The sequence below is a fragment of the Oncorhynchus clarkii genome, chromosome 20 (genome assembly GCF_045791955.1).
Source record: "Oncorhynchus clarkii lewisi isolate Uvic-CL-2024 chromosome 20, UVic_Ocla_1.0, whole genome shotgun sequence".
In the NCBI taxonomy this organism is placed as follows: domain Eukaryota; kingdom Metazoa; phylum Chordata; class Actinopteri; order Salmoniformes; family Salmonidae; genus Oncorhynchus; species Oncorhynchus clarkii.
Window position 1 is genome coordinate 14,740,934 of NC_092166.1, and position 25,707 is coordinate 14,766,640.

Genomic DNA, 25,707 nt, shown 5'->3' on the forward strand with positions numbered 1-25,707 from the left:
GCTTAAGGACAACAAAGTCAAGGTATTAGAGTGGCCATCACAAAGCCCTGACCTCAATCCCATAGACCATTTGTGGGCAGAACTGAAAAGAATTGTGTGCAAGCAAGGAGGCCTACAAACTTGACTCAGTTACACCAGCTCTGTCAGGAGGACTGGGCCAAAATTCACCCAACTTATTGTGGGAAGCTTGTGGAAGGCTACCCGACACGTTTGACCCAAGTTAAACAATTTAAAGGCAATGCTAACAAATACTAATTGAATGTATGTAAACTTCTGACCCAATGTAATGAAAGAAATAAAAGCTGAAATAAATCACTACTATTATTCTGACATTTCACATTCTTAAAATAAAGTGGTGATCCTAACTGACCTAAAACAAGGAATTTTCACTAGGATTAAATATCAGAAATTGTGAAAAAATAAGTTTAAATGTATTTGGCTAAGGTGTATGTAAACTTCTGACTTAAACAGTATGTAATCATAGGGGGAAAAAAATGTCCTAGCCCCACATCAACCATATAATAAAACATTAACATCCCATTTTATAATAGCATTCCATCTTTCTACTCAAACTCAGTGTTTAGACTAATAGTTTCATCAAGTGAAAATAGCATTGTCAATACAGGATAGGCAAAATATGTTTATGTATCAGATCAATACAAAAGAGTAAGAATCAAGTAGAAAAAAAAAAAAAGTGTTACTTACACTTGAATTGTATGATTATTCAGTGCATTGATTAGTGTACAAATATCTCTTATTACATGTATTATAAACATAGAAAGTGTTATGCATTACAGTGTAGTGGAATGTTATGATTGGATGAACCGTTTTTTTAATACAGTGTGCGTAATACAGGATTATATGTTTTATGGGAAGCATAGGCTTTGACACTTCGTATCGTTTACAGATCGTACTATGTAGAAGACTACCAGTCTTCTACATGAATATCTTCATCTGTTTCTTGTCCAAACTGAATAATGAATGTGTATGGTTTAATATAGGCAATGTGTTATGTTATAGATTATTACGGTTTGACACTTTGTGAAAAGATAGTATTGTGGTGTGTACCAGTCTTCTACATGAATATCTTCATCTGTTTCTTGTCCAAACTGAATAATGAATGTGTATGGTTTAATATAGGCAATGTGTTATGTTATAGATTATTACGGTTTGACACTTTGTGAAAAGATGGTATTGTGGTGTGTACCAGTCTTCTACATGAATATCTTCATCTGTTTCTTGTCCAAACTGAATAATGAATGTGTATGGTTTAATATAGGCAATGTGTTATGTTATAGATTATTACGGTTTGACACTTTGTGAAAAGATGGTATTGTGGTGTGTACCAGTCTTCTACATGAATATCTTCATCTGTTTCTTGTCCAAACTGAATAATGAATGTGTATGGTTTAATATAGGCAATGTGTTATGTTATAGATTATTACGGTTTGACACTTTGTGAAAAGATGGTATTGTGGTGTGTACCAGTCTTCTACATTAATATCTTATTCTGCTTCTTGTTCAGGCTGCTGGGCGAGATCAGAGCCTCCAGGCTCATGCCAGCGTACAGGGGCTGGTTCCGATTTCTCCTGAACACCAAGGCGACTCGCACCACCAGGAGCACACAGGAAACCACCAAGAGACAAACTGGAAGTGATAGAAGATGATCCTATTTATCTTTAACATGTATATTAGTTTCTAATATGATTTACGGAGAATAGCGAGGGAGGTTCTAAAACGTTTAAGTGTTTCACATGAAGAGAATTGAGCCCAGTCCAAAACGAAGCTAGACATTTCTTGTAGATCTGAAAGAATCTGTTGGGTCTAAGCAATATGGTGGGAACGCCATTTAGCCTATCACATGACTCGTGGAGCTATTGCTTACACACATCCAATCCTTTCAGATCTACAATATGTTTTCAGGTTTAGGAAACAAGGGTTGAAATTTTACTTGGTAATAGATCTCTAGTCTGAGAGATGAGGCCTACTCACCCATGAAGATAGCGTTTGCGCTTGGTGCTGCAGGGTCATAGTGCTTGAACACATTCCCAACCAGAGCAAAGATCACCACAGGGTAAATAGTCAGGATGTACCTCACATGCTGATCCAGCAGGAAGTTCTCAATACCAAACCTACAATAAACACATTATGATACCATTGAAAGTGTGTGGCTGTGTGCTGAGTGTGAATTTACATTGGTAACGTCTATATAATTAACAAATAAAACATATGCATCACATGCCCAAAAATGTAATCAAAAGACGATGAGCCTGATTCTCATAAGACAGACGTTGTTAAAAACTGTGCTTACCATCCGATCACCTCCACCAGTAGGATACAGAGAGACACGGTGGCTGCAGTGCTATTTGCCACTCCAGAGAGGTCCAACACCAGGGTGAAGTTGATCAGAGTGGCGATGGTTGTCCATGTGGCATACAGGGCAATGCCATTCAGCACCTAAGATTTAAAAGGTTACTTGTATAAGACTGTAGAATTACTCATAAGAGGACAGAGGAAGGGATAGAGCAACTGAAAAAGTGGATTACCTAAAACATTACAATAGAATGATTATGTAAAGTAAAATGCAGTAGGATGGCCAGAGTTGTATGTGCTTTATGAAACTAATCTCAAGGGGTATGAAAGTATTTATACCCCTGGACTTATTCCACATTTTGTTGCGTTACAGCCTGAATACAAAATTGTTTTCTTTTTCCTCAACCTACTACACACAATACCACATAATGCCAAAGTAAAGACGTGTTTTTAAAAATGTATTGAAAATGAAATCTCACACCTGGGTCAATACAAGTTAGAGTCATCTTTGGCAGTGATTACAGTTGTGAGCTTTCCACACCTGGGTTGTGCAACATCTGTCAAATTGGTATTTTCAGGTATTTCCATAATTAATCCGCTTGAAAATCTAACTCAGGGGCCTCCCGGGTGGCGCAGTGGTTAAGGGCGCTGTACTGCAGCGCCATCAGAGTGCCATCAGAGTCCCTGGGTTCGCGCCCAGGCTCGGTTGTAACCGGCTGCGACCGGGAGGTCTGTGGGGCGACGCACAATTGGCCTAGCGTCGCGCGGGTTAGGGAGGGCTTGGTCGGTAGGGGTGTCCTTGTCTCATCGCGCACCAGCGACTCCTGTGGCGGGCTGGGCGCAGTGTGCGCTAACCAAGGTGGCCAGGTGCACGGTGTTTCCTCCTGGTGCGGCTGGCTTCCGGGTTGGATGCGCGCTGTGTTAAGAAGCAGTGCGGCTTGGTTGGGTTGTGTATCGGAGGACGCATGATTTTCAACCTTCGTCTCTCCCAAGCCCGTACAGGAGTTGTAGCGATGAGACAAGATAGTAGCTACTACAACAATTGGATACCACAAAATTGGGGAGAAAAAGGGGTAAAAAAATAAATAATTCTAACTCAGCCAAACAGGAACATTCTTGGTAATCAACTCCGGCCTTGTTTTAGGTTATTGTTATTGAAAGATCTCCCAGTGTCTGGTGGAAAGCAGACTGAACCAGGATTCCAGGATTCCAATCCGTTTGCTTTTTATCCTGACAACAATTACAAGCATAGACATAACATGTAATGTGTTGAATTGGATTTGCTCCAAAATTAACACTTTGTTTTCAGAACAAAAAGTGAATTGCTTTGCCACATTTTTTGCAGCATTACTTTAGTGCCTTGTTTTTTTTATTTTACCTTTATTTAACCAGGTAGGCTAGTTGAGAACAAGTTCTCATTTGCAACTGCGACCTGGCCAAGATAAGGCATAGCAGTGTGAACAGACAACACAGAGTTACACATGGAGTAAACAATTAACAAGTCAATAACACAGTAGAAAAAAGGGGAGTCTATATATACACATTGTGTGCAAAAGGCATGAGAAGGTAGGCAAATAAATTACAATTATGCAGATTAACACTGGAGTGATAAATGATCAGATGGTTATGTAAAGGTAGAGATATTGGTGTGCAAAAGAGCAGAAAAATAAATAAATCAAAACAGTATGGGGATGAGGTAGGTGAAAATGGGTGGGCTATTTACCAATAGACTATGTACAGCTGCAGCGATCGTTTAGATGCTCAGATACCAGATGTTTGAAGTTTGTGAGGGAGATAAAAGTCTCCAACTTCAGCGATTTTTGCAATTCGTTCCAATCACAGGCAGCAGAGAACTGGAACGAAAGGCGGCCAAATGAGGTGTTGGCTTTAGGGATGATCAGTGAGATACACCTGCTGGAGCGCGTGCTACGGATGGGTGTTGCCATCGTAACCAGTGAACTGAGATAAGGCGGAGCTTTACCTAGCATGGACTTGTAGATGACCTGGAGCCAGTGGGTCTGGCGACGAATATGTAGCGAGGGCCAGCCGACTAGAGCATACAAGTCGCAGTGGTGGGTGGTATAAGGTGCTTTAGTGACAAAACGGATGGCACTGTGTTGCAAATAGGATGCATGTTTTGGAATATGTTTATTCTGTAAAGGCTTCCTTCTTTTCACTCTGTCAATTAGGTTAGTATTGTGATGTAACTACAATATTGTTGATCCATTCTCAGTTGTCCTAACACAGTCATTAAACTCTGTAACTGTTTTAAAGTCACCATTGGCATCATGGTGAAATCCCTGAGTGGTTTCCTTCCTCTCCGGCAATTGAGTTAGGAAGGACACCTGTATCTTTGTAGTGACTAGGTGTTGTGAGATACCATCCAAAGTGTAATTAATAACTTTCCCATACTCAAAGGGACGTTCAATGTCTGCCTTGATTTTTTGGGGGGGGAACGCACTACCAATAGGTGCCCTTTTTTGCGAGGCATTGGAAAACCTCCTTGGTCTTTGTGGTTGAATCTGTTTGAAATCCCTTGCTCGACCTTACAGATAATTATACCGTATGTGTGGGGTACATGGATGAGGTAGTCAATAAAAAAAAAAAAAAGATAAACACTATTACTGCACACAGCGAGTCTTGCTATTTATTATGTGACTTGTTAAGCAAAGTTGTACTCCTGAACTTAAATTAGGCTTGCCATAACAAAGGGTTTGAATACGTAATGACTCATTTTAGCTTTTCATTTTTAATTAATTTGTAATAATTTCTGAAAATATAATTCCACTATTACATTATGGTAGTGTGTAGGCCAGTGACAAATCTCAATTTAATCCATTTTAAGTTTCAGGCTGTACCATGACAAAATGTAGAAAAAGTCAAGGAGTGTGAATACTTTGAAGGCACTGTGATGAGTTCTGACTTCTAAACTTGAAATATTGTTAATCATCAGGTATCCTATGGAAAGGAGGAGGGCCACAGTCTGATTTCTACACCAGAAGTTAATGGTTATCTGTAGGAGGAATGTATATGGTTGCGGTCACTGATAAGGGTGGAGAACTATGGATTAGTGAGGAATGGGGGCTGAGGTCAAGTCACATTAAGGGAGAAGGAACAGTTTATTACCCGCATCACTTACATCTTTATTGCTAGGCAAGAAGTTAATGACATGGTCATTAGAGGGAAGGAGGAGACTTAACACAAATTGGAGTGGGTGGATACATAGTGGGGAGAACAAGTATTTGATAACCTGCAAAATTGGCAGTGTTTCCTACTTACAAAGCATGTAGAGGTCTGTAATTTTTATCATAGGTACACTTCAACTGCGAGAGACGGAATCTAAAACAAAAATCCATGCTTTGTAAGTAGGAAAACATGCAAAATCGGCAGTGTCTCAAATACTTGTTCTCCCCTCTGTAAATACAGTTGAAGTCTGGAATATTCCATACACCTTAGCCAAATATATTTAAACTCAGTTTCACAATTCGTGACATTTAATCCTACAAAAAAAAAAATCTGTTTTAGGTCAATTAGGATCACCACTTTATTTTAAGAATGTGAAAATGTCAAAATAATATTAGAATGATTTCAGCTTTTATTTCTTTCACATTCCCAGTGGGTCAGTTTGCACACTCAATTAGCATTTGACCTTAAACAATTTAAACTTGGGTCAAATGTTTCAGGTAACTATCCACAAGCTTCACACTAATTTGGGTGAATTTTGGCCCATTCCTCCTGACAGAGCTGGTGTAGCCGAGTCAGGTTTGTAGGCCTCCTTGCTCGCACACGCTTTTTAAGTTCTGCCCACAAATTGTCTATGGGATTGAGGTCAGGGCTTTGTGATGGCCACTCCAATACCTTGACTTTGTTGTCCTTAAGCCATTTTGCCACCATTTTTTAAGAATGCAAGGGGTCATTGTCCATTGGGAAGACCCATTTGCATCCAAGCTTTAACTTCCTGACTGATGTATTGAGATGTTGCTTCAATATATCCACAATTTTCCTGCCTCATGACGCCATCAATTTTGTGAAATGCACCAGTCCCTCCTACAGCAAAGCACCCCCACATGATACTGCCACCCTCGTGCTTCACGGTTGGGATGGTGTTCTCGGCTTGCAAGCCTCCCCCTTTTTCCTCCAAACATAACGATGGTCATTATGGCCAAACAGTTCTATTTTTGTTTCATCAGACCAGAGGACATTTCTCCAAAAAGTACGATCTTTGTCTCCATGTGCAGTTGCAAACTGTAGTCTGGCAATTTTATGCCGGTTTTGGAGCGCTGGCTTCTTCCTTGCTGAGTGGCCTTTCAGGTTATGTCGATATAGGACTTGTTTTACTGTGGATATAGATACTTTTGTACCTGTTTCCTCCAGCATCTTCACAAGGACCTTTGCTGTTGTTCTGGGATTGATTTGCACTTTTCGCACCAAAGTACGTTCATCTCTAGGAGACAGAACGCATCTCCTTCCTGAGCGGTATGACAGCTGCGTGGTCCCATGGTGTTTATACTTGCGTACTATTGTTTGTACAGATGAACGTGGTAACTTCAGGCATTTGGAAATTGCTCCTAAGGATGAACCAGACATGTGGTCTCCAATGTTTTTTTTCCTGAGGTCTTGGCTGATTTCTTTTGATTTTCCCATGTCGTCAAGCAGAGGCACTGAGTTTGAAGGTAGGCCTTGAAATACATCCACAGGTACACCTCCAATTGACTCAAATTATGTCAGTTAGCCTATCATTTTATGGAATATTCCAAGCTGTTTAAAGGCAGTCAACTTATTGTATGTAAACTTCTGACGCACTGGAATTGTGATAATGAATTATAAGTGAAATAATCTGTCTGTAAACAATTGTTGGCAAAATGACTTGTATCATGCACAAAGTAGATGTCCTAACAAACTTGCCAAAACTATAGTTTGTTAACAAGACATTTTTGGAGTGGTTGCAAAACAAGTTTTAATGACTCCAACCTAAGTGTATGTAAACGTCCGACTTCAACTGTACATGCACACACGCTGGTGGGAACATGTCTTTGTGTGTTCAGCTGTCTGGGTGAATTAACTTGGTTTTAGCTTTTATCTGTCTGTTTTTACCCTGTTATTTAGAACCTAACAACTGTAAGTGTTGCCATAAAACTAAATGGGATAAGTGAATTCTATGAAAAACAATACTCCGACTTGAGTTGGCTAAAGCACATCTGTGACCATGCTACAATCATGAGGACGGTGTGAGTCTAACAACTAACTCAATTAAGCCTCAAATTAAACTCACCAGCACCCGGATGCACCAAAGATCACTAGGTTGGTTCTGGCTGAGCCAGGCTCCGTAAACACTCAGCCCATAGCAGGAGAAAAATATCATAGAGTAGTTGGTGACAGCAATGATCCCCAGTATAATCAACGCAGCAGTCATCTGCCTGTGCGGAACAGTAAACAACAACAAAAAAAAAAGACTTCATTGATCCACAAGTTACCTTGGTGAAGAAAAAATAATAATAAATAAATAAATAGTCTGCTCAAAACACCAGGTCAGCTAGCTGAGAACAAGTTCTCATTTACAACTGTGACCTGGCCAAGATAAAGCAAAGTAGTTAGACACATACAGAGTTCCACATGGAATAAACAAACAGTCAATAATACAGTAGAAAAGTCTATATACAGTATGTGCAAATTATATAGGATAAGGGAGGTAAGGCAATAATTATGCCATGGTGGCAAAGTAATTACAATATAGCAATTAAACACTGGAATGGTAGATGTGCAGAAGATGAATGTGCAAGTAGAGATACTGGGGTGCAAAGGAGCAAGATAAATAAATAAATACAGTATGGGGATGCGGTAGTTGGACAAGCTGGTGCTTAAAGCTAGTGAGGCAGATAGGAGTCTCCAGCTTCAGTGATTTTTGCAGTTCGTTCCAGTCATTGGCAGCAGAGAACTGGAAGGTAAGGCGGCCAAAGTAAGAATTGGCTTTGGGGGTGACTAGTGAGATATACCTGCAGGAGCGTGTGCTGCTGGGTGACCAGTGAGCTGAGATAAGGCGGGGCTTTACCTAGCAGAGACTTGTAGATGACCTGGAGCCAGTCGTTTTGGCTTCGAGTATGAAGCGAGGGCCAGCCAACGAGAGCATACAGGTCGCAGTGGTGGGTAGTATATGGGATTTTGGTGACAAAATGGATGCCACTGTGATAGACTGCATCCAATTTGTTGAGTAGAGTGTCGGAAGCTATTTTGTAAATGACATCGCCAAAGTCGAGGCTCGGTAGGATAGTCAGTTTTACGAGGGTATGTTTGGCAGCATGAGTGAAGGATGCTATGTTGCGAAATAGGAAGCCGATTCTAGATTTAATTTTGGATTGGAGATGCTTAATGTGAGTCTGGAAGGATAGTTTACAGTCTAACCAGACACCTAGGTATTTGCAGTTGTCCACATATTCTCAGTCAGAACCGTCCAGAGTAGTGATGCTGGACGGGCGGGAAGGTGCGCAGCGATCGGTTGAAGAGCATGCATTTAGTTTTACTTGCCTTTAAGAGCAGTTGGAGGCCACGGAAGGAGAGTTGTATGGCATTGAAGCTCGTCTGGAGCTTAGTTAACACAGTGTCCAAAGGGCCAGAGGTATACAGAATTCCTGTCCTACAATCTATAGGCCTGGTTTTTAATCACAGCATGATAGAGACCCACAGAAATACAATGAATCTCAATGGGTCCAATTATATGAACCTTGTGTCGTAACATTGTATTCATACATTATGCATTTCTATTTTAATTGTAAAGTAAAGAAGTTAAGGGGGGGGGAATGCTAGGCCTATGTGGTTCAACTTCTCTCAATGTTCTCTACAGACTGGCAGGGGCCCACAGTGTGGGTAGGTGTGGTATGGTTATAGTAACACCTTGACCACACCGTCCACATTACGTGTGCGAGCATTGCAAAATAAATTTACACAGATGTTATTCAATAATTTCAACCAAACTAATCACGCGTCAGTGTCTGTGTAGCGTAGCAAGGCGGTAAATATAACTTGGTTCTATTTAAGATACTCGACGGGCTGCAAATGCCCTCCTTATTGGTTATCAGGAAGATACAAACCCACGTGGATGACAAAGACAAACGAGGAGTGATTCATCAGAGATAAAAAAAACAAACTAAGTTTCCCTTTTTATCTGTTGATTAATCGTCTGAGTAGAGAAACATAATTTTGTATGAATCTGGGTCCTTTTTAACCAACTATAAAGAGGACCATATGCATGTCAGGTTAAACAACCCAATGTTAATCTCCCAAAACAAACGAGCTAGCAACATGCATGTTTCAACCTGCCTGGAAATAAATATTGATTTTGATATTTTAACCTACATGTAATGATTGCGCCTGGTGGAGATAGGCAAAATGATCACGCGAACATTGGCGCAGGGCTGGTCTAGCCATGGTGGAAGTGGAGATGCGGTATTTTGCTTCCACCCATCTACTTAAAACAGGTTAGTCAGGCAACAGGAACTCATTAGTTTAGGTGTTAAAAGACTGTTACGCACTCTTGAACCCATAGGACAAGCCAGATCATGTTGAAGGCCATGTTGACTATCCAGGACACATAGAAACCGTACGGCAGCACAGAGAGGGTCCAGCTCCTGAGGAATTGAAAATAAAGTTGGCATCAGAACAAACATTCTACTGTAGGTTTTAAAAATGTTTTATTTAAAATGTAACCTTTATTTAACTAGACAAGTAAGTTAAGAACAAATTCTTATCAACAATGATGGCGCTGGGCCAATTATGCACCGCCCTATGGGACTCCCAATGACGGCCGGTTGTGCTGTAATACCTACATAACTATACATCTAATACATTAATTACTGCATTTCACTGTCTACGTGTTGATACTACAGCAGAAGGATGGGGTCCTAAAATAATAGAATACTATAGAATAGTAGCTTAAAAGATAGATGGCTGCATGGTTGAGCTATTGACTGATTGACTGATATAGGTAGGGTGAATAATTGTGTCTGTACCTTCTGTAGAGGAAGGAGATGACATAGATGAGCATGAGAGACAACCAGGTGTAGATGAGCCCCCAGATAGAAAAGGTCCATCCGGCCGGAGTTATGTCGGTTTCATACTTCTTGGAAATGTTCCCTGTACTCGAATGGAATGGTCCTAGGAGAGAGGAGATTGCAAAACAAGTACAGCAAAACTGTTAGGGAAACTAGTGTTGCATCAGTCAGTTATGTAGTCTCAAGCACCAGACTTCCTCCCCTGAGGACAAGGTTGTCATTGACTTTGTGTAATAGGGTGGCTTCTGCATGTCCCCTGCTAAACACAAAGCTAGAAACTTTTAATGCTTCTACTTAAGAATAGAATAATGTGCAGCTGTGCTGCCAATAAAATGTTATTTCCTGTCCTACAGTTTAGTATGAAAAGCCATATAGGAAGCGCTACACAGTTAAAACATAGCAAGTTACACAACACTGCGTTCACATGAGTTAGCGTTAGTTAAGTTACATGAGACTCACCCTTTCCAGCGCCTGCCATAGCATTAATTGCTAAAGCAGAAATGTAGATCAGCACAGACAGTGCAATGACCACAATACGAGGAAGGCTTCCAACTTCCATTATTGTTTAACTACACCAGCTACAGTGTATCTAGATAACTGGCTAGTCTAGTCGATAGATGATCTTGAAAGTCCACACTGGGTGGTGTTTGGTTGGGTAACAATATAAGGAGTGTAAACAATCTTCTTCGGGAATTTCTTGCCTGCTGCATGTCCACTGTCAACAATAGGCATAGCACCACCTGCTGTGCAGGAGAAGCATATACAAAAACAAAAGACTCAACTGGAATGGTTGTCTTATTTTCACTGTCCATGTGTCAAATGATAAATCCCCAAATAATATGAGTTAACATTTTTGGTGTTATCAAATCAAAGAACACGCTGACTTGCTTTATTCGGCCAAGTAGTTGCAAAGTAGGAAGCACCATCATCCAACCAATCAGATGAGGCAGTGATAGCCCCGTCATTTTCAAAATGGCAGCAACATTGCAAATAAGCGAGTTTGATAGTGAAGACCAAATAACTAAAGAAATAGCAAAACAAGAAGAGACAACGTCGTTGAAATACATAATATTGCGCAAAGACAAACGTTTTGGGCGAAAGGGTAAGCTAGTTGCCTATCACCGTCTGATGTACTAGGCTACTTACTCCCGGGGCGAAGTGGCTAACGTTATCAAGATGGTTTAACGTTAGCTAGTTAGTACACTGTGGCCATGCTGAGCTGGTGTAGGTAGACCACTGGGGTATACAGTAACAAATAACGATGTAGACATGCTGTGGGAATAGCTAGCAAACTAGGTCTGTAGCTTTTTGTCTGGTTATTTAGTAAAGGACTGCCTCTTCCTCCACATCTTAAAATGAGCTAACGCTAGCTAGCAGATTGTAACCAGGGTTGCCATGTCCCCGCTTCTTTTGCCAAATTTGGCTACTTTGAAAACGATGTCGCGGATAAATGTATTGGTGGCGGGTCTTTTGGCCTACTTCTAATTGGCACCGCGGCATCTTATTTAGCTATCTATTTGTAACTAGCTGCTGCTGACTATCAGGCAATGTGCAGGCTGATAGCCAGAGAGAGAGAGAGAGAGAGAGAGAGAGAGAGAGAGAGAGAGAGGGGGGGGGTGCGCGCGCGCGCTTTGAGAGTGCTGCAACTGAGAGTGCTGCACATCAACACAACTTACTTTTTTTTTTTTTACCAGTTGGTAGGCTAAGAATGTCTCCACAATGACACTTTTTCCATAAAACTATAACAGCGACAAAGCTCTTTAGATAAATTCACTAAAAAATGTGGTTTAAAGTAAACTACATTCAAATGTCGACTTTTCTCATGGTTAACCATATCAAACGAAGGGTTTAGTCATGTTCAGTTCCAGGGTCTGGAGCGCTGCGCGAGTGGAAATGTGATATTATCGAACTCCCTCACGTGCTTCTGTTATGGGAGAAAAGTCCAATGAAAATGACCTTGAATGTTGAGAATGATAGGCTACATTTGGATCTGTTGGAGGCTATTAATTGCAATGCCATTCGGCTACTGTAGCCTACCATTTGATACAGTACAATAAATATGTTGAAATCACTGGAGTCATTGCAAATCCATTTGTCACTTGTGTAGCCTAGCCGGAGCTGGCAAACAGAATTAATAGCCTATAACTCCGTTTTTGTTGTTGTAGCCTTGTGTTATGCAATTATTTATGGCCATGTTTAGTTAATTAAATTGGAAGTTATCAATTGTGATCATGGTTACAGCTCTATCGCGAATATATCTGTCCACATTTAATGTCAGTTTCATTGTGGACTTTTCCCTGAAATGAGAGCCTATAGCCCCTGGAAGGACATCTGCATCTAGCTCAGTAAACCATGTCAAAGTTGAATTGCAATTATAACCCCATATTTTAGTAATTAGCCTATGCCTATTGAAATAACAAGTCAATCTCGCAAAGAGGCCATTTATAAAAGATTGTAGTCTTAACATCTGGCACATAATGAAGGCACAATTGCCAGAAAATTGCCTAACATTGTTTTTTTGAAGTTCTTACAAGTGTTTCCTGCACAGAGATTGAGACCCTCTGTCCAAGTTATCACTCACTTTCCCATAGGATTTATCTATAGTTATGCGCATGCACAAACTAGACTTATTTACAATTAGAAACTGGGTTTGAGCCCTGAATTCATATTGGTTGAAAGCCATGGCGTATCAGACGGTGTACTATGGGAATGACCATTTAAACATATTTTTACAATTCTAATTAAATTGTTAACCCGTTTATAATAGCAATAAGGCTCCTCAGGGATTAGTGGTATATGACCAATATACCATGGCTAAGGGCTATTTCCAAGGAATGTACCCTTAGCTGTGGTATATTGTCCATCTACCATGTCCTAGGACCTTATGGTTTAATCATGGCAGTCAAAACAAGTTAATTTTTCATCAATGGGATGTCAACTTATCTGGGGAGTTTAATAAGGGAAGTTCCTTGTGACATTCTTAAACTTGCAATATTTTTTTTCTGGTGGAAAACAACATTTTCCTTCATTGCCTACGTGGTTAAATTGTCGATATTCCTTATTTCGCTCAATAATGTTATGGCAAAAGGGTCTCATGGATAAATGTGGCAACACTGCAATGCTGCAATTTTTTTTTGGGGGAGGGGCTAATTCTCAGGCCTTGTGGGAAGGTTTTCAGGGGTCATTGGGCAGGAAATTTTAGTTGGACCTGGCAAAACTGATTAATGGTCATGACTAGACTGGCTCCTAGGTTAGGAGAATTAGGCTCAGAAAAGGGTAAACTAAAATGCTAAACATTTCAACTTTAAGTTAATTTGACAAAAGCGCGATGCCTTCTAGCTATGTCCATTTGATAATGGGCTAGAGGTTGTCACTAGTTACCACAGCCACAAAGACATACTTGTTAGTTTTTTTTGTTAGAAAACGGCAATAATCATCACTTGCGATACAGCTTTCAAAACATATGGCCTCTTTCATCAGCGAGAAAGAATCCTTCAAATAAAAAAATCTATACTTACTGTAGCAGTTTTGCACAGATCCGTACAGCTATGGGTGCCTTTAGTTGACAAAACTACACTTCCTCTAAACTTCGAGTTACGCTTACACACGTGTTTAGAGCATGTTAGATAGCTAGTGGCTTGTGAAAGTATTCACCCCCCCCCCCCTAACTTTTGCCGCAATTACAGCTGCAAGTCTCTTGGGGTATGTCGCTATAAGCTTGGCACATCTAGCCACAGATTTTTGCCCGTTCTTTAAGGCGAAACTGCTCCAGCTCCTTCAAGTTGGATGGGTTCCGCTGGTGTACAGCAATCTAAGACATACCACACATTCTCAATTGGATTGAGATCTGGGCTAGGCCATTCCATAACTAGGCCATTCCAAGACATTTAAATGTTTCCCCTTAAACCACTCAAGTGTTGCTTTAGCAGTATGCTTAGGGTCATTGTCCTGCTGGAAGGTGAACCTCCGTCCCAGTCTCAAATCTCTGGAAGACTGAAACAGGTTTCCCTCAAGAATTTCCCTGTATTTAGCGGCAACCATCATTCCTGACCAGTGTCCTAGTCCCTGCCGATGGAAAAACATCCCCACAGCATGATGCTGCCACCACCATGGGATTATGTTCTCAGGGTGATGAGGTGTTGGGTTTGTGCCTGACAGTTTTCCTTGATGGCCAAAAAGCTTAATTTTAGTCTCATCTGACCAGAGTACCTTCTTCCATATGTTTGGGGAGTCTTCCACATGCCTTTTGGCAAACACCAAACATGTTTGCATATTTTCTTTAATTAATGGCTTTTCTGGCCACTCTTCCATATAGCCCAGGTCTGTGGAGTGTACAGCTTAAAATAGTCCTATGGACAGATACTCCAATCTTCGCTGTGGAGCTTTGCAGCTCCTTCAGGGTTATCTTTGGCTCTTTGGTGCCTCTCTGATTAATGCCCTCCTTGCCTGGTCCGTGAGTTTTGGTTGGTGGGTGGCCCTCTATTAGCAGTTTTGTTGTGGTGCCATATTCTTAATTTTTTTAAATAATAGATTTAATGGTGCTCTGTGGGATGTTCAAAGTTTTAGATACTTTTTTATAACCCCAACCCTGATATTTACTTCTCCACAACTTTATCCCTGACCTGTTTGTAGAGCTCCTTGGTCTTCATGGTGGTGTTGCAGACTCTGGGGCCTATCAGAACAGGTGTATATAAACTGAGATCATGTGACAGATCATGTGACACTTAGATTGCACACAGGTGGACTTTATTTAACATATTGTGTCACTTCTGAAGGTAATTGGTTGCACCAGATCTTATTTAGGGGTTTCATAGCAAATGGGGTGCATACATATGCGCACACCACTTTTCAGCTTTTTATTTTATAGTAAATTCTTCATTTCACTAAATCAATTTGGACTATTTTGTGTATGTCCATTACATGAAATCTGAATAAAAATCAATTTAAATTATAGGTTGTAATGCAACAAAATAGGAAAACCGCTAAGGGGGATGAATACTTTTGCAAGGCACTGTAATTAGAATAGGTGGTCGCCTCGTCTTCTGTCTGTTTTCCGTAAACATGCGCTGAAACATGGAGATATGGCCGTATGGGAATGCTAAACCAAACCTTATCAATGATATGTAAGATAAGGTCCTTATGCTTCCAAAACTGTACTGGAAGTGATATGTTAATGTTCAGATTGAGCGGCGTGCTCTTAACAAAACTCCCTTGTATAGAAGACACCTTCATCCAATGAATTATCTGTAATGTAATGGAACTGAGAGTCATGATCAAGGACTAGCCTTACAGGAGCTGTTGATATGGTGAATCTCCTTTTAAGTCCTTTTTATTTAACTAGGCAAGTCAGTTAAGAACAAATTATTATTTACAATGACTGCCTACCCCGGCCAAACCCTCTCCTAACCTGGATGATGCTGGGCCAATTGTGCGCTGCCTTATGGGACTCCCAATCATGTCCGGTTGTGATATAGCCCGCGATCAAACCCAGGTCTGTAGTGACGCCTCTAGCCTTAGACCGCTGCACCTCTCAGGATCCAAGGAAGCAGCCATTCACCAGCTTTTCAAGTTTAATAATGAGAAAATATGCTAGATAGTCACCAGGTATGGAGTTTAGATTGCTATCATCAAGCTACATACAACCTAAAAAAATGCCTCTTTGTCACCTCCATTGTATTGAGCTGTTGCAGACTCCCGATCATTTTCTAAATTCATACAAACCCCCTGCAGCTAGACATGGACGTTTAGAAGACATTGGTTGTCTGAGTCAGGAAGTGTCAACACGTTAAGGTTGGTCAAATGATCTGTGTCACACCAAACATTACCTATCTAATAACACTCAGCCAGCCAGCTGGAACAGACAATATTTTTAATAGTTGCTAGCATATGGGATTATATTCCAAGCACAGAGGAGTTCTTGGATAGAGAAACGTTGCTACTTTATTTATTTTTTGCATTTAGCAGACGCTTTTATCCAGAGCGGCTTACAGGAGCAATTAGGGTTAAGTGCCTTGTTCAAGGGCACATCCACATATTTTTCACCTAGTCGGCTCGGGGCGTCGAACCAGCAACCTTTCGGTTACTGGCCCAACGTGCTTAACTGCTAGGTTACCTGCCGCCCTACGTTAGTTTCCCAATAGTAATATATCCGTTTCTTGTCCTTCGACAGATGCACACCCTTTGGAAGGAAAGAAGATCAGCTGGGAGGTAAAAAGTCACCCATTCAATGGAGTTCCATTTCAGGTTGTGGGCACAAGCACATATGAATGCCATCAGGGGAAAGACCGACAAGTAAAAGCTAAAGAGAAACATGCTGCTAAAATGAACAAGAAGGCGGTAAGTTCAAAGTCGGATTGCTGTCATTTCTACCATACACTTTTGCAACATTAATTTAATTTCAATAATGTTGAAGTGTACTAGGCTAACTAACAATAGACTGTAACTCAATGAAATAGAAGATTGGACGTTAAATGGGTTTCCTGACCCTATGTGGTCACTAAAGAAAGATCCCATGGCACTTATTGCAAGAGTAGCCTCTGGCTAAAATCCAATTCCCAACCAGGCCTCATTCCATTATCATTCTTGTAATTGGCATATATATATATATATATATATATATCACTCCTCGTCTCTCCACCATGATAGCTAATGTGTGGTGAGCAGTCTGGCTCAAAATGGTAGTGGGTGAGATACAGGTAACTGCCAAATAAAAGGAAACACGAGTAAATGAGGGATAATAAGTATATTGAATGTAGTTGCTTCCACACAGATGTGGTTTGTGAGTTAATTAAGTAATTATCATCCCATCATGCTTAAGATCATGTATAATAAATACCCAGTTGCCCATTATTTTGGCTAGCATGATTAGAAAAAGAGATCTGCAACTTTGAAAGAGGGGTCTCAAAGAGGTATAGGGGCTGTCTCTGTCACCAGATCTCAACCCAATTGAACATTTATGGGAGATTCTGGAGCGGTGCCTGAGACACCGTTTTTCACCACCACCAAATGATGTTGCCTCCCTCCAAATACACTTGTAGAATCTATGCCAAGGCGCATTGAAGCGGCTCTGGTGGCCCAATGCCCTATTAAGAAACTTGGTGTTTCCTTTATTTTGGCAGTTACGTATAAATTGGTGGATGAGGTGAGTTCCCCCTACACAGTAAAGTGCTTCAGTTGTCTCAAATTGCTATATAAGTCCAATCAATTATTATTAAATGTTTTGCCACCTTCCATAGCTTGAAGACCATGCCTTAAAGAGACGGAAACAAAATACAAAGAAGGTGGACTGCAAGGCTTTAATAAACATCGCCCACATTATCCGCTTTCCTGGTTTTAAGGTAAATATGAAGAACTATCATGGTTTAGCCCTGTAGCTGACCGTCTAATGCTGTACATAACAGTACACATTTAACAAGCATGTTATTTCCTGTCTAGATTGAGGAGAGTACTGTGCGCTCTAAAAAGGAGGCCTCAAAAGATCTGAAGGCAGCTCTAAGTGAAAAACCAAGCTCTGTGAAGGCAGAGGTTGTCTACTGTGTCAGGTTCCCCTCTCTCTCTGAGCATAGCTCACACGCACTTGTTGGTGAGGTATGTGTGTATGTATATGCAAGCTGTCCTACCTAAGAATGATATACATTTTTTTTTAAATAAATTACTCTGTGATAAACCCATGTTCTTTATCCCAAAGAGGTCCTCTAAGAAGAACTTGAAGATGTTGCAGAAGCAATGTGCAGGCTATCTAAAAGAAATCACAGACCTCACCTATCATCTTCAAGATGAACAGTATATGGCTGGCCTGTCTTCACATCTGCAAAGCCTATTGCAGGAAATGAAAGGACTTGTCCCACAGGATAAAGATCTCACACTGACCCTTTCCCCAAGGAAGAGAAAGGCTGAGGAGGACATGGCCACCCTACCAACCCAGGGAGCATCGCAACCTTTCACCGACAGTGTAGGACAGCATGCAGATTTACAGAACACATGCGAAGAACCATGTTTGCCAAACTGAGTGTGGAGTGAGATTGCTTGTAGGCAGGGAGCCTAGGGTGCCGGAGGATGGCAGTGTGTGTGTGTATATATATGTGTTGAGTCTGTTTTTTTTGTTTTTTTCCCAGAATATTTTATTTTTGAGAGCTGGGTTTTGTGGTAACCCAAGCCTGCCAGCATACTTGTACCATTTTAATATTAATTGTAATAAAATAAAAATACATTTGGGTGATAATCCTGTATGCAGTGGTGGAAAAATTACCCAATTGTCATACTTGAGTAAAAGTAAAGATGCCTTAATAGAAAATGAAAGTCACCCAATAAAAAACTACTTCAGTAAAAGTCTAAAAGTATTTGGTTTTAAATATACTTAAGTATCAAAAGTAAATGACTGCTAAAATATATTTAAGTATCGAAAGTAAAAGTATAAATCATTTAAAATTCCTTATATTAAGCAAACCAGACAGCACCATTTTCTTGTTCTTTTTATTTATTTATGGATAGCCAGGTGCACACTCTAACACTCGAGACATAATTTACAAAGGAAGCATTTGTGTTTAGTGAGTCTGCTAGATCAGTAAGGATGACCAAGGATTAGTTATGTGTGAATTGGAAAAATGTTCTGTCTTACTAAACATTCAGAATGTAATACTTTTGGGTGTAACGGAAAGCATATATTATTTGATGATGTTGAAATGGTGCTGGAATAGTGGAGGCAGCTCCTGTTTTCTTTGTGACTTGTGATAACACTCTGTGGTTCTAAATCAATAGTTGTTTACTAGTCCAAAAATGTCGGAAACATTAACCTGCTTGACCTGCTGTAGGTCATTTAATACCACATGCTTTGTGGACTTCACCAGACAGCTGTTGCTCTCCGGTTTTGTGATGAAACAAAGGTGTGTTTGAATTTGTACTGTCCCAGCCCTGGCTATACTTCAGCCCATAATGGCCTCTCAGACCTTCTCCAGGTAACGCCCAACTGTCATCTACATCTCATACATGATCATACTCTGAAGATGCTGATGCTGTAAAATAAGGTTTCTCTAAGCTGCTGGTATGGATGTTTGGTTATTACCTGTGTATGTGTGGATGGATGCTGTGTTTAATGGGGTGCTGTTGTTTTCTGTAAATCCTCTCCATGGCTGTTATATAAGGTGTGCTTCTATTATTAACCTGTAGTCTTACCACTGATTAGCTGTTCTCTCGATGCAGGAGGTGGGTATTTCACTGGATGCAATGGGGAGATTATGGCTGGTTAGTCCATCTTTGGAATTTATGTTATCTTAGTACATATTTGTTTCTATTTGATAGTCAAGCTAAATAACTTAAAGTGCATACATTATCCTAATTTTGTCGTATTTCATGTCACTGTTACTGCGCAGTTAGCTGATTATGACCACTTCCCATCATTGAATAATTGTTGTTTAGAGCCAGGAGTTTTTCCTGACTTTAACAGGAAAATCTCTTCACCCTATCTATAACTTGGGCCCATAGTTTTTCCTGACCGTCTAGCCATGAAAATTATTAGCCCTTCTCATTGGTTTCCACTAGTTTCTATTGTCCCAAGGTCCTGTTCCACAGTCACTGAGTCAGGTTCCACTGTCACTGAGTCAGGTTCCACAGCCACAAAGTCAAAATTAGCTACAAAATTAGCTTTTTGGTTTAAAGTTAGTGTTAGGCATAAGGTTAGGTTGAAAATCAAATTTTAAGAAGATAAATTGTAGAAATGGGCATGGTTTGTGACTGTGTCTATAAAAGCTACTGACGACCCTTTTCATGTTGATACTCTTTTCCTGTTGTGATGCAGTCGGCCATGTTTTTGGGGATTGGTCAGCAGTCTGCCTCACCCCTGGTGGCTGGGGGTGCTGACTGGGTTTCTTCTTGAGAGTGTTCCTTGGGCTCCATAAAAAAAGCCTACATTAAAACACGTAACTTGTTTCATGATTTATAGGTCTGTTGCTTGAATATATAAATTATTTTCAGACAATGCACTTTTCCCATTAATTTTAACATGTATAGCAGGTTGTGTGTGAATTGGAAAGATGTTCTGTCTTGCTAAGCATTCAAAATGTAATACTTTTGGGTGTAACGGAAAAAGTATAGAGTAAAAAGTAAATTATTTTCTTTAGGAATGTAGTGAAGTAAAAGTTGTCAAATATAAGTAATATAGTACAGATACCCCCAAAAACTACTTAAGTAGTACTTTAAAGTATTTTTACTTAAGTGCTTTACACCACTGCTTGTATGTGGTGCATTTCCACATCCAGTACCCAGGTCAGGTCTTCTGTCTGATTCCCTCCTTGGTGGAGTACTGTGGCTACCAATATCCCCGTGATCCTTCCATGTCCATGTTACCGAGGGTTAAGAGTATAAATTGTAGATTAATAATATTACATTGTATTACACTCTCTAAACTTGTTCTATGGATTTCTTGGCCAAAATCTGTTAACTGTTTTTTTAATACATTTTGAGATCTGGCTGTGGAACCCCTGCAATATCTCCGCGGAACCCATTTGTAGAACCTCTGATTTATACGTTCATTGTGTGGTCTTGTCGGTTTCCACTCCAATATAAGAGAGATCTCAAAAATGGAGAATGCAGTGATAAGGCTATAATATTTTAGGACATGTGGTTTTGGTCTGTGATATAGTCTTGAGTGGCTTTGATATGAAAGTGAAACACTCATACTTTCACATGTTATCTTGTTTAGCTGATTAGGCCATGTATCTGATTCACCTGGGAATACACTGCCCTCCCCAGAACCTGTTTTATCTCTCTTGTCATTCTATAATTGCATACAGTTGCATAACTGTTTACACAAATGTTTGTCTATGGATTTTGGTGGGGGAAACAAGGTCTAACACATTCTAAAAGTTATCTGATTACTTTACATAATGTGCTGCATTTCAAATAGTTTGCTTTTGTACATCCGTTAGTGGATTTGGTATTCCACACACCTTTCTTTGTACATAAAATAAAAATGCAACTTCGATCTTCTCAGCTCCCTGGCTTTACTAGTTATCTCCTAGTTCTCAAAAATGTAATGTCAGTCAGTGTTTTCTTTCGTCCATGAGCTCAAGGGGTTTGTGGTTTGATATTGGCTTGTCTTACTGCCCCTGGGGTAAAGTCTCATAACATTTATGTCATATTATTGTTTAATGACACCCACGCTTCAGCCAAAAAATGTTTAACTAACCCAAAATATACTCATTTCCAATGGGAGCAAATTAATCATAGTGGGCAGAACAAGCCCAAGCTAGCGAGATCCTATTGGTGCGTCCCAGCATGTATTTGCATATTTCCATTAGGAAACGCCTACTCTTAAGTGCGTGTGTGCAATGGCTCAATTAGTGCTTGCACTTCTTTTAACAACGCCATTTTTTTTTTACTTTGGGAAAGGGCAAAGTCTACAAAACATAGTCCACTCTGTTTGTAAGAGATTCTAGTTTTGGAAACAGAACATTTTTAATTGATGAGAAAATTTGCAGAATGTGGGCCAAAATCCATCTTCTCACACTGCCGGCCACTGGGCTTGTTCTTATCACCATATTTGGTGGTAAGTGGAAATTCCAACTGATTACTTCAGATATTTACATCCGGTGAAACATCTGGCTCATTGTTTTGTCGTAGCTTCTGCTACTGACTACATTTGTTTATTTAACCTTAATTTAACATTTACTGTAAGTGTCAGATGAATTGCGGTATAAATATAATATGGGGGGGTCTGATAGAAGGCCTCAATCATTTATATAGCTATACATTTTTCCCCTCAATGGCCACTTTATGACCTGTTTATGACGGTAATGATAAGCTGTCAAAGAATGGAGAATAGAGATTAAAGTTTTTTTGGATGAAGGTTGGCGAAATGATTTATTTAGTAATTCTGCCTTTTGAAATGGCTTCCAATCATGCTGTCATAGAACAGCATGCATCTTATTAATTGTATGCCCTATTTCTAAAGATGGAGTCTACCCGTTGAATGTCACCTCACCTTCACTGACATATTAGTCACAGTATATGTCGCTGATGGTACGAGAAGCCGACTTTCTGTAAGTGACTTACTACTAACTCGTCCACCTCTGTGACTATTGCCTTGTCTGGGTGGTGCACAAGCATGACCTAACCCCTCATATCCTCATGGTAGAAAGTCATCAATGTTCCAGCAGAGAATCTCCCCGGCTCCCAATCACCCTTCCTCGTGAAATTTCACAGTGAGTGGAATGAACACTGAAAATAGCAGGAAAACAAATGCATAAGAATGTACCCTTCATAGAACTTTCGGTGATACCATGTTAATATGGTTGGGGCGGCAGGTAGCCTAGTGGTTAGAGCGTTGGGCTAGTAACCAAAAGGTTGCTAGATTGAATCCCTGAGCTGACAAGGTAAACATCTGTCGTTCTTCTCCTGTACAAGGCAGTTAACCCACTGTTCCATTTATTTAATTTTATTTATTCATTATTTTACCAGGTAAGTTGACTGAGAACACGTTGTCATTTACAGCAACGACCTGGGGAATAGTTACAGGGGAGAGGAGGGGGATGAATGAGTCAATTGTAAACTGGGGATGATTAGGTGACCGTGATGGTATGAGGGACAGCTTGGGAATTTAGCCAGGACACCAGGGTTATCACCCCCACTCTTCTTAGGCCATCATTGAGAATAAGAATTTGTTCTTAACTGACTTGCCTAGTTAAAGGTTCATTAAAAATATATACACTGCTCAAAAAAATAAAGGGAACACAATCAACACAATGTAACTCCAAGTCAATCACACTTCTGTGAAATCAAACTGTCCACTTAGGAAGCAACACTGATTGCAATACATTTCACATGCTGTTGTGCAAATGGAATAGACAACAGGTGGAAATTATAGGCAATTAGCAAGACAACACCCAATAAAGGAGTGGTTCTGCAGGTGGGGACCACAGACCACTTCTCATTTCCTATGCTTCCTGGCTGATGTTTTGGTCACTTTTGAATGCTGGTGGGGCTTTCACTCTAGTGGTAGCATGAGACGGAGTCTACAACCCACACAAGTGGCTCAGGTAGTGCAGCTCTTCCAGGATGGCACACCAATGCGAGCTGTGGCAAGAAGGTTTGCTGTGTCTGTCAGCGTAGTGTCCAGAGCATGGAGGCGCTACCAGGAGACAGGCCAGTACATCAGGAGACGTGGAGGAGGCCGTAGGAGGGCAACAACCCAGCAGCAGGACCGCTCCTCCGCCTTTGTGCAAGGAGGAGCAGGAGGAGCACTGCCAGAGCCCTGCAAAATGACCTCCAGCAGGCCACAAATGTGCATGTGTCTGCTCAAACGGTCAGAAACAGACTCCATGAGGGTGGTATGAGGGCACGACGTCCACAGGTGGGGGTTGTGCTTACAGCCCAACACCGTGCAAGGACGTTTTTCATTTGCCAGAGAACACCAAGATTGGCAAATTCGCCACTGGCGCCCTGTGCTCTTCACAGATGAAAGCAGGTTCACACTGAGCACATGTGACATACGTGACAGTCTGAAGACGCCGTGGAGAACGTTCTGCTGCCTGCAACATCCTCCAGCATGACCGGTTTGGCGGCGGGTCAGTCATGGTGTGGTGTGGCATTTCTTTGGGGGGCCGCACAGCCCTCCATGTGCTCGCCAGAGGTAGCCTGACTGCCATTAGGTACCGAGATGAGATTCTCAGACCCCTTGTGAGACCATATGCTGGTGCGGTTGGCCCTGGGTTCCTCCTAATGCAAGACAATGCTAGACCTCATGTGGCTGGAGTGTTCCTGCAAGAGGAAGGCATTGATGCTATGAACTGGCCCGCCCGTTCCCCAGACCTGAATCCAATTGAGCACATCTGGGACATCATGTCTCTCTCCATCCACCAACGCCACGTTGCACCACAGACTGTCCAGGAGTTGGCGGATGCTTTAGTCCAGGTCTGGAAGGATATCCCTCAGGAGACCAACCGCCACCTCATCAGGAGTATGCCCAGGCGTTGTAGGGAGGTCATACAGGCACGTGGAGGTTGGATCAGCCTGTAGTGTGGTTTTCCACTTTAATTTTGAGTGTGACTCCAAATGCAGACCTCCATGGGTTGATAAATTTGATTTCCATTGATAATTTTTGTGTGATTTTGTTGTCAGCACATTCAACTATGTAAAGAAAAAAGTATTTAATAAGAATATTTAATTCATTCATTCAGATCTAGGATGTGTTATTTTAGTGTTCCCTTTATTTTTTTGAGCAGTGTATATATATATATATATATATCATGTCAGACTTTCGTCAACAATTTGATATATACGGCATTAATTGACTTGATTTATGAATGATTAAGGGTAATCTAAAATTGTTTACATTATCGCTTTTGTAATATCAAGCACTCTCATGTTGATTGCTTGAATGTTGGCTGGAAGCACGGACACTTTCATAGCCAGCTACTTCAAACCTGATTGCCCAGAGCAAACACTGTTCAGTCAGAAAATGAGTTTCCAGGTATGTAACAACAAACAGATGAACTAAAATGTAACATCTGTTGTAAAAGGTTACAGATGTAAAGGCTGTAGATGTAACGGCTCAGGAAATACACTGTACATGGACAATAAGCTGTCCCTTCACATTGATATGTCCCTGCTTGAAGGTGATAAGCATCAAAGATACAGTGTAAGTGTCCTGGGTATGTTCAAATGCATTGAGGATTGATGGTGTTAACAGTGCTGCTTATCTGTTTGACCTTCACTCTTCCTTTCATCTACAAAGGAGGATAGAGTAAGGTGAGCTACAGCAAACATACAGGCCCCCCTCTTACTCTGCCTCCCTCTTGCTGTTATGCCCTGCTTTAACTTTAGTTTGCCAGCAGAGGGCATCATATCTTGTTGTAGGATGCCGGCCTCAGTGGAAAAGTGGTTTGATGTACAGTGTGTTGTTTATCCAGTAGCATGTATTCGTGGATGCCAAGGGAAGCCAGGCTTCCCCAATAAATTGACCAAGAAAAATAAGATTTTTTTTTATTTTTAGTCTATCTGTGTTCCCTAATTATCCTTCAATTCAAATGTATCTCACCGGAGAAAGCATCCGAGGGAGCGAAACAGCGCCCCTCTGTCTCAGTACGTGTAGGCCATTATCTGAGGCTGTCTGGTCAAAAAGAGAATAACGTTACTGCAGCCTATAGTATTAAATGCAAGGAAAGCCAGTTTGGATTTAGATTCACAGCAATCACATTACACCAAAATCAACAAATAATTTACAGAAAAAAAATGTAATTGTTGTATCTCGTTGTGTTGTTGTCCTCTGGTGGCTAGCTAGCTAGTTAAAATCCTCCCTTTCCTAAATTAGCCAAGGAATTGAGATAGGGATTTGGACTTCTGGTTTTACTTAATT

General features: G+C 40.8%; 2 protein-coding genes across 2 annotated transcripts; one reads left to right on the forward strand and one right to left on the reverse strand.

The window, feature by feature from the left end:
• Nucleotides 1-1,329: 1,329 nt before the first annotated feature.
• On the reverse strand, nucleotides 1,330-11,055 carry LOC139375981 (uncharacterized). Its single transcript, XM_071117985.1, has 7 exons — nucleotides 10,818-11,055; nucleotides 10,317-10,461; nucleotides 9,840-9,935; nucleotides 7,586-7,730; nucleotides 2,312-2,457; nucleotides 1,993-2,132; nucleotides 1,330-1,647 (listed from the first exon to the last, which is right to left on the reverse strand). The coding sequence occupies exons 1-7, from the start codon at nucleotides 10,915-10,917 to the stop codon at nucleotides 1,493-1,495; spliced, it is 927 nt and encodes a 308-aa protein (XP_070974086.1). The 5' UTR covers nucleotides 10,918-11,055; the 3' UTR covers nucleotides 1,330-1,492.
• A 136-nt stretch (nucleotides 11,056-11,191) lies between these two features.
• On the forward strand, nucleotides 11,192-21,344 carry LOC139375982 (uncharacterized). Its single transcript, XM_071117986.1, has 5 exons — nucleotides 11,192-11,460; nucleotides 16,528-16,694; nucleotides 17,594-17,695; nucleotides 17,793-17,945; nucleotides 18,046-21,344. Exons 1-5 carry the CDS (start codon nucleotides 11,331-11,333, stop codon nucleotides 18,364-18,366), a joined length of 873 nt encoding a protein of 290 aa, XP_070974087.1. The 5' UTR covers nucleotides 11,192-11,330; the 3' UTR covers nucleotides 18,367-21,344.
• Nucleotides 21,345-25,707: the final 4,363 nt, after the last annotated feature.